This window comes from Rutilus rutilus (assembly GCF_951802725.1).
Source record: "Rutilus rutilus genome assembly, chromosome: 7".
In the NCBI taxonomy this organism is placed as follows: domain Eukaryota; kingdom Metazoa; phylum Chordata; class Actinopteri; order Cypriniformes; family Leuciscidae; genus Rutilus; species Rutilus rutilus.
The window spans coordinates 41,860,157-41,869,735 of NC_140221.1; the positions used below are offsets into that span (position 1 = coordinate 41,860,157).

A 9,579-nucleotide genomic window follows, 5' to 3' on the forward strand; every position below is an offset into this window, starting at 1 on the left:
GATTAATGATTTCAGACAGAATGCAACTTTTAAAACAATGGTTATTTTATTCTCTTCAATATAAAGAAAAGGTTTAGTGACAGTTGTGAGGATTTCAAATGACAATAATGTACAAAAATATTGCACTGTAATATCCTACAGTAAATGCTGTTGCTGTAAAAACTTTACACACCCTGTATTATTTATTAATATATAATCTTGGGGGAAGGAAGCCAGATGGATTACATTTTAAGGGCAACAAAACAATCGCTCCCTGTTGTTTCTGAGGAAAATGATAAGATTTGTAGACTCATTAACTTAGGGTGTGGAGTGTTTTAGGACTGGTTTGTTAAGGAAGACTTCCTCCATTACACAACAAGCCTTTTGCTCAAAAGGGAAATTCACAATCACAAGGTTCAGTTTTGCAGTCTCAACAACCCTGCTAAAAATACAGTATACATAGTATCTGAAAGTATGTATGAATCAAAATGTTTGCGACCATGTCAGAGTAGAGTAGAGTAGAGATGAGAAGCCATAAAAACAGCCGGGCCTCAAGGGGTTGTTAAATATCTTCCAAATATGTATAAACACACTGTATGTTCGCTTTGCGTCAAGAGGTCTGGACTCTGAAATGTATCCCCCAGAGCATGTCGTGGTCACATCCACCATATCTCCATCATTGGAGATATTTCAGAGAAAGAAACCCAAGTAAACTCAATACTAAGGGTTGAATCCGTGGGACAAACTTTAGATGTTTCGATCTAAAATAAAGACTGTGCTGGAAAAGTGCTGTTCAGAAGCGGAAATTACTCTCACTTCCCACAATGCACGGTTTCCAAGTTCCAGAAGTGAACACTCATCTTGGTATCGATCTCGATGTCTTTCAGTATCTGTTGGAGAGACGTTGAAAGTTGAGGTATGAATAGCATGCATGTCATTTTATTATTGTATTTAAAGTCGCAATGAAATCAAAATGGACAATTCTTGTTTTTTATGGAATATTGCATTATTTATTTTAAATTATTTATCTGTTCGCACCATTTAAAAAAAGAAATAATAATGTGCCCTCGTAATCTTTAATCAAAATATTTTCTCCATCTCTTCTCTGATGACGTTTACTGGAGCGGGGGCGGGACAACCTGTCAGTTACACCAGATCACAGCGATTCGATCCAATCAGTTCCCGATGGACAAAATAAAGTCCCGCCTTACATTTATATTTTATTCATGAAGTCGTTTCACTCAATAAGGAAGAGAAGACTGTCGACTTCAAAGCATACTTTGAAGTATACACCGCGGACGGTGTGCAGCCTAATTTTTGTGTCCATGTGGACAGTGCGCGTACAACAGCACATGTATGAGTGACGAGTGCTTGAAAACAAAGTTCACTAGATAGTATGCACACGCCGAATGTGGCTTTCCGTGCTCACGGCCGAAGGACTATACTTTTAGGTTTTAAAAGATGGAGCAGAACACAGAAAATGAAGTATACCCAGTCCCAGGCCTTAAAATGTTATAGAGTGCAAACCTGCAAGAACTGTTCAAAGGTGATTCCCTCATAAAATTCATCAGGACCCTAAAAACAAAAAGGTTTCAGTTACAAAATCAAAAAAGATGAACAGTGTTGCTAGATTAGCGACTGGTTTACGTGTAGTCAGTCACTATATCATACTCTTTCCGTTGTCTGGCAGAAAATATGTACATGAGAACAGCTTATTGGATATTGGTTATTAAAATACAGTATGTGTGCATGGCTTAGGAGAGAAAACAGATGTAAAGTGAGGACATTACGTCATCTAGTGACATATTTTTCAGCAGGATTTAGCTACTCTCCGTTGAAAATAGTTGGCAACACTGATCGTGGAAAGTCACCGTACCATCTGACCCACTGTCTCACTGGCGACTTCCAGCATGGCAGCATCTGAAATGGCTTTGGCTGTTTCTGCTCCTATGGTTTCAGTGCTAGACAGCAGCTCCTCTACCACCTGCAATCACAATTACAATCAGTATCAAATCGTGCTACTGTGTTTGTAGCCATACAAGTAGAAGTCAAATGATTCTTACACGTCTATATTCATCCAGAGTGATGATGCCATCATTGTCAGTGTCGTGCATGTTGAACAGAACTACAGAGAAGGAAATATGCTTTTACAAAGTAGTTGTGTAGTGCGCATAAAATAAAAATGTAAATCAGCCAAAAATTCAAATTCAGAAATTCAAATAGTATCTCAAATGATGTTAAAAGAGGCATTTATAGTGATGCTTAACCGTTGTTTAGATGTTTTCACACACAGAATAATTCTATGTAACATGTCAAAGTATGTTAAAGGGGTTGTTAACCCAGAAATTAAAATAATTTACTCACCCTTATGTTGTTCCAAACCTGTACGAGTTTCTTTCTTATTGGGAGTCAATGGCTTACCAGTCTGGTTACCAACATTCTTCAAAATATCTTCTTTTGTTTTCAACAGAAGACAGAAACTCATACAGGTTTGGAATAACCTAAGGGTGAGTAAAAGATAACAGAATTTTCATTTTTGGGTGAACCATCCCTTTAAAGTTACATTGCAGTGTGAGATCTGCAAAACTTGTATATCAGCTTGTTTCGATCAAAACTGCAATTGAAAGAACATCTATCGGCAGTCTTTATTTCTTTATTCTCACAGCGTAGTTTCTCCTTCTTGATGGTTTTTCTCTCCTCCTCAGCAATGTGTGGTTTGGGTGGTTTGAAAAAGGCCAGGACGGTAACGAATTCCTCAAAACCGATCTCCTGCAAACAGCCCTTCTCCTTTTGACCCAAGTTCCTTGATGACAACACACAGACATTATCCACTGAGTATATATAGAAGTATTACTGTATAATCCTTTTATTTCATTGCAAAATGTAAACTTGCAACATTTTTAAGTGCCATTCACACGACACTGTTTTATGTTTTATTGTGTTTATGACTATTGTTTTATGCATTTTGGCCATTTTGGGGGCCTGAAAACGCACACTTTTGAAACCGGTTTCAAAGTGCACGTTTTTGAAAACGATACTGTTATCGTCTCCATGTAAATTACAGAAAGGCAAATTTGTGAAAACAGTGACAACATGTTGCATGCACCTTAAAGGTCCCGTTCTATGTGATCCCATGTTTCAAACTTTAGTTAGTGTGTAATGTTGTTGTTAGAGTATAAATAATATCTGTAAAATTATAAAGCTCAAAGTTCAATGCCAAGCGAGATATTTTATTTAACAGAAGTTGACTACAAAAAACGGCTGGATTGGACTACACCCCTCTACATCCTGCTTTAGTGATGTCACTAGAACCGTAACCTCCGCCCACAGGAACACAGGCGTATTGATGACGAAATGTCAACAGACGTGGTTGATGTTTATCTATAATCGGATACCGCAAAAGTTTAATTCGAAGTTAGTTTGCTCTGTCCATTTCACCACGGACTGTTTTTCTAACCTGGAATAATATCAAGCAGAGACTTCTCTCAGCGTTTCATACTGACGAAGGGGGCAATTTCAACTATATTCCAGCAAGCGGTAAGTAGTGATTTAATATGGAAGTAGCGATCACTCTTCACATCGTTCGTTTCTCTTAGTAGGATGAAAATAATCTTACTTAAACTGTGATTAATATACAGAAAGTGATCAAAGAACAATCCCTTTCCAATCGCCCAAGCTATCAATCACACAGCGCGAGTTTATCTGGACACTTGCCAAAACTCGTTATGAAATCAATGACGCTGTTACACTGCACAACGAAGCTCTTACTGTATTTATATGCCTCATGTTTGCATTGGTGAAATCATTAGTGATAGTGCAGAAACTGCGTTGCAATATAAGATCTTTCACGCGATCAACAGACTGTCATCTGCTCAATGCTCATCACTGCAACCTTTTATGTGATGGGAATAGATCTAAATACTTAAAAAACTTCTCATGATTCGTTAATCCAGATAGCTGTAATAGTAAAAACGTATAATAGCTGTAATAGTAAAAGTTTTCCAGATAGTTCCACATTTAATGCCAGATATTTCATATGCAAGCATGTCAGCCAATCACAGCAGAGGGCGTTTACACTGAAGTCTCACAGCAGACACGCCCCTTCAAACAGAGTGTTCAAACCTATTTTTTACAGTCTATGGTTCAAACCAGGGAATGAAATCAGGCTAGGAAATATGCCTTTTATTTCTAAATTATAACAATTTTTGATCTAAAAAACATACTAACATTATAAGGGCACCCCTGGAAACAATAATCCATGGAATGGGACCTTTAAGTGTCCAGTCTATAGGCAAGTATAGTGTTTCTTTACAAAGTGTCATCGCCAACTACTGGCCTGGCAGCGGAATACATCGTTTTTAGTCGTTTTCACGGATCCGTGTGAACGGGGATCATTTTGACAACGTTCTCGACTTTACTCGAAAAATGCAAAACAATTCATGAAATTACAAAAATAGAAAACCATCAAACCACATCTAGAAAAAAAGCTGTGGACTTTCCTTTTAAAACTGAGATACCTGCAAGCAACACCTGCACTCCCCCCTCCTGCCATCCACCAGGCCCAGATGGTGTTTCACCTGCCTGTTTAAAAGTCTGCGCTGGCCAACTGGCCCCCATCTTCACACAGATCTTCAACAGATCACTAAAGGAGTGTGAAGTTCCCTGCTGCCTCAAACGCTCCACTATCATTCCAGTCCCCAAAACCCCCCCAAAATCACTGGGATTTAATGACAACAGACCTGTCGCTCTCACATCTGTGGTCATGAAGTCGTTTGAGAGACTGGTGTTGGCCTACCTGAAGGACATCACTGGACCCTTGCTGGATCCTCTTCAGTTTGCATATAGAGCGAACAGGTGTGTGGATGATGCAGTCAACATGGGACTGCATTACATCCTGCAACATCTCGACAGACCTGGAACTTACGCAAGTTTGGCCTTCAATACCATCATGCCTGATCCTCTCACAGCCAAACTGATCAAGCTCTCCATACCCACCCCAATCTGTCAGTGGATCACCAGCTTTCTTACAGATAGGCAGCAGCTAGTGAGACTGGGGAAACTCACATCCAGGACCATCAGCACTGGCGCTCCTCAGGGTTACGTCCTCTCCCCTCAACTCTTCTCAATGTACACAAATGACTACACTTTAAAAAAAAACCCTGTTAAGCTCCTCAAGTCTGCAGACGACACCACTGTCATCGGCCTCATCCACAACGGTGACAAGTCTGCATACAGACAGGAGGTCATACAACTGGCTGCCTGGTGCAGTCATAACAACCAGGAGCTGAACACGCTCAAAACAGTGGAGAGATGATAGTGGACTTCAGGAGGAACACCTCACTCTTGAGTCATTCAGGTTCCTGGTCACCACCATCTCTCAGGACCTGAAGAGGGACACTCACACAGACTCTGTTGTGAAGAAGGCCCAGCAGAAGTTGAGCTTCCTTCGCCAGCAACTGCTGACACAATTCTACTCAGCTGTCATTGAGTCTGCTCTATGTGCTTCTTTAACCGTCTGGTTTGGTTCAGAAGGTTACAATAGACAGTGCGGACTGCTGAGAGGATTATTGGTGTTCCCCTGACCGGTACTCCTCCAGAGTGAGGAAAAGGGCAGGTAAAATCATCACACTCCACTCACCCTGTTGCCTCAGATCACTGGGCACTAGCACATAAAGGCACAGGAACAGCTTTTTTTCTACAGGACATTTCACTCTTAAAGAGTTGAATGCCTCCCTAAGCATTTGCCTGTAAGCAATCCAGGCAATCTCTTTGTAAATTCAGTTGATATTTTTTCATTTTCTGTAAATATGTTTATTATGACTAAACCTAACTGTGTCTTTATACTTTTAGATTTTAGGTGACATAGTATGGTATGTGTAACAATACCCTCAAGTCACGATTCGATATATATCACGATAACGATACTTGAACTCTTACGATACGATATTATTGCGATACTCCAAGACATATGGTAAAGGGTTAACAAAAAATTTACTGTTGATTAAAATGCAAAATTTGGTATAGAGACAGAGCGCATTTAGGACTCTTGTGTCCTTAAACGCTCGTTTTTTGGGGTCGACAGTTTATAAAAACTTAGTTCTGGGTTTTTTAGCTTGTTTGCTGTACACCCTGTCACATAGCAGCTTTTAGACATTTAGTTTTTTGTTCTAAGTCAAAAATGACAAGGAGACAGCTTCAGGCAATACAAAGTCAATGGAGACGGTTGGATTGTCCGCCCCGCCCCGCCCCGCCACCGGAGGGCGTGGTTTTCAGATTATGACGCATGTCGCTCTGTCTCTATTACATTGGGTGTGGAAATGAATAGGCTTGGACTTGGTGTTGGTAACCCAATGCACAGGACAACAATGGTGACACCAGAATGATTCTGAAAATTATTTTAGACGAATATACTTGCACTCTTTCACTGACTAGATATTTAAAATAATGGTAACATAAGACATTTGCCATTATCAGGACCCACAAATATTCCCCCATTGCATGATTATACATTATATTCAACATTATATAGTAGTTTAATGTAGTACTGACACTAAAACTCTGTAAACGTGAATTTTTTCTCACACAGTAATTTTCATTTTGGGTGAACTATACACAATACATATTGTTGCATTTTCGTATTGCGATATATTGTGACACCCCAACCCATACTCAGAATTTGTCCTCTGCATTTAACCCATCCAAGTTAGTGATCACACATTTAGAGCAGTGAGTAGTAAACACACACACACCCGGAGCAGTGGCCAGCCATTCACTGCTGCACCTGGGGAGCGATTGGGGGTTAGATGCATTGCTCAAGGGCACCTCAGTCAGTTCCCATATGTTAGAGTCTTTCCTTTTCTGTACACACCTTGTATCAAAGAAGGCCTCAATGATCTGTCTTCGGATTGGGTTGAGGGCCAAATCGCTCATACTCTCAAGGTGTTCACGTCTGAAATTTAGAAGAAATGGTTCTTTTTACACTACATTTCATTATAAAGGAAAATGAGTGTTTCAAAACACACAATTCAATAATACACGCTTGCTGTGTCATATGATGTTAAGCAGAAGTTGAACTTGCATCAAAATTAGAAAAGCTAACTGGTAAAAACAACATATTGCAACAACAGATTTTGCTTATTGTTAAACTGTAACTCAAAAAAAAAATCTGCGTCCATAATTTGCAGACCAATGGCTCTGCCCTAACACAGGCATTAATATAAAGTGTGTGATAGATGACCGTTATGACAGTATGAGTACTAAATGAGTGGCATCAAGTCATTTGTACAGTACCTTAAAGTGTCTTCATCTTGAGTCAGGTACGTAAATCTGTTATGGAGGTTTTTTAGCTGCTCTATGGAAACTAAAGTGAGAAAAAGATTTCAAATAACTTTGCAGGTCAATGCAGTGACAGTCAAAGCTGTTATGAAGGAGTGATGGAGACTGCGTCCGAAACCGCATACTCTCTTGAGGAGGTGCTTATTTTGAATCACTAAAATAGTATGTTCTATATAGTATGAGTGTGTGTAGTATGAATGTAATCCAGGCGTACTACAATCCCCATGCTGTCATTGTCATGTGACCTACCAGCGTCAGTTGCGTTGCTTCACTTCCATTTAAAAATCCTCTCCTGTGGCCTCATGGGATAATGAAGTGTCCGTCGTATGCACGCTTCACAATCTCATCGGAAGTAGTTGGTCATCTGGGTACCTTTTTGCCTTTTATGATACTTTGAATAAGGACATGCTTCTTTTGTCACGTCCTGTTTTTCTCCTATTATATAGTAGCCGATATGTGTGTGTGGGTGGGGTGCAAGATGAATTGATAATGAATCATATCATCAAACTGAGTTGTTAAACAATGCAGGGTTTATAAGGTAACCATAATAAACTCTCCGATTACAACAGGAGGGAGGTGATGGACTCAGTGTACAACACTGTCAACATGCCACAGTACAAATTGTATTTATAGATATTTAGTCAACCAAAATGGAATGTGCAATCAATCCCTGATCTTATGACAGCTGACACCAAATCAAAACGCTCACTATTATTATTGCTCATACAATATGCATTTGAGATGTCTAGTATGAGCTAACTGTACACTATATATACATATTATATAAAACTAACATTAACAAAGGTTAATAAATGCTGTAAAAATATATTATTTATTAGTTCATGTTAATGCATTACCTAAAACAAAGATTATTAGAGTATGTTTTACAAGAAAATACTGTTTCAGTTTTTGTACTTTTCATCATTTCTTTGTCATTTCTTTGTTAAATTTACTAGCAATTTCTGTGTGAAAATTATTTTAAAGTGACAGAAAATAAAATATTGAATCTTTTTAGTAAGGTTTTTATTTAGATTTTTTTTAAAAAATGCATTATTGTACATTTTTATGATTTAAAGAATTGATTATTATGAACACCCCGCAGTTCCTTTTACAAAACCATGATGACTATTATTTTCTGCTGTTAACTGAGACACTTCTCTTTAATGGTGGAAATGACAAGAAGAAGTAAATTATAGGCTATAGTTCACAAATACATGCTCACAAGAAACTAAAACCAGTAATACGAGAAAAACTCATATGTTAAGAAGAATAGTGTAAAGGAAGCAATATCTATTCTACATTTATTCTATCACAATTGAGTTGATTATAATCTATTCGTACAGCAGTACAGCAAATAACTGTTGTGAAAACACCTTCCTCAATAATGATCTATTCGCACAGTTATATTCACAGTTATGAGTGGGATTACTTGTGATTCTCCAAAAGTCCTTCTACTTCTAGCATTGCATTACTAGAATGCACTGAGAATTTAGACAGGCTATATGCACATATATTTGTTGTACAGTCATCGATCTGTGGGTCAAGGGTCATTAACAAACATAATATAATGCTAAACATATCACTAATAATGATCATTTGAATTTACATGTGTGTGTTTTTTTGTTTTGTTTTTAACCATGCATGGTACTATTCTTTGAAGTACATTGGCGTATTGTGTATATGAATACCATAGTACCATACTACCTTCAGGTACCATCACTGTACCATAGTACTTTTTTGTAAGTGTCTAGGTCTATCGTTTAAGCACACCTGGAAAAATGTAGCCGTCTATATATTTAGAAAGTTAGATACTCACAGCCAGTTTTATCAGTCAGATCTTGAAACTCAGGCACTCGTCCTGACTGAGAAGCACCCATGTTAACGTCCGGAAGAGACAATCACAACTTTCGCAATGTGCGCTGCGCTCGCTCACACTTTGACAGCAAAGCTCCGCCCCTCTCATGAAATATGCAAATATGCAGCTGTGACACACACACATATGGCGCGACCGGTTTTTACTGGGTTTGCGATCCGAACATTATTTTGAGACCCAGACATTTACATTGGATAATCTCCAAACTACATAAAAGAAGACATCCTGGCGTTTCTGTCATAGCAATATTTGGGGTCGTGGTCAATAAGATTGAGTGAATATATAAAATCCATTACGAATCCAAGTAAATTAATTGAGTTCAGCTTATATAATTAAATTGAAGTTTCTTAAATATATTGTTTTTAAAACAACACTGCAAATAATGTGTTTGT

The 9,579-nt window shown here is 38.4% G+C and overlaps 1 protein-coding gene across 1 annotated transcript; it reads right to left on the bottom strand.

Annotated features, from left to right (window-relative positions):
* Positions 1-24: 24 nt before the first annotated feature.
* tesca (tescalcin a) lies at positions 25-9,230 on the bottom strand. The gene is made up of 8 exons (XM_084413456.1): positions 9,131-9,230; positions 7,270-7,339; positions 6,848-6,928; positions 2,643-2,782; positions 2,043-2,104; positions 1,856-1,963; positions 1,507-1,554; positions 25-869 (listed from the first exon to the last, which is right to left on the bottom strand). The coding sequence occupies exons 1-8, from the start codon at positions 9,189-9,191 to the stop codon at positions 792-794; spliced, it is 648 nt and encodes a 215-aa protein (XP_084269582.1). The 5' UTR covers positions 9,192-9,230; the 3' UTR covers positions 25-791.
* Positions 9,231-9,579: the final 349 nt, after the last annotated feature.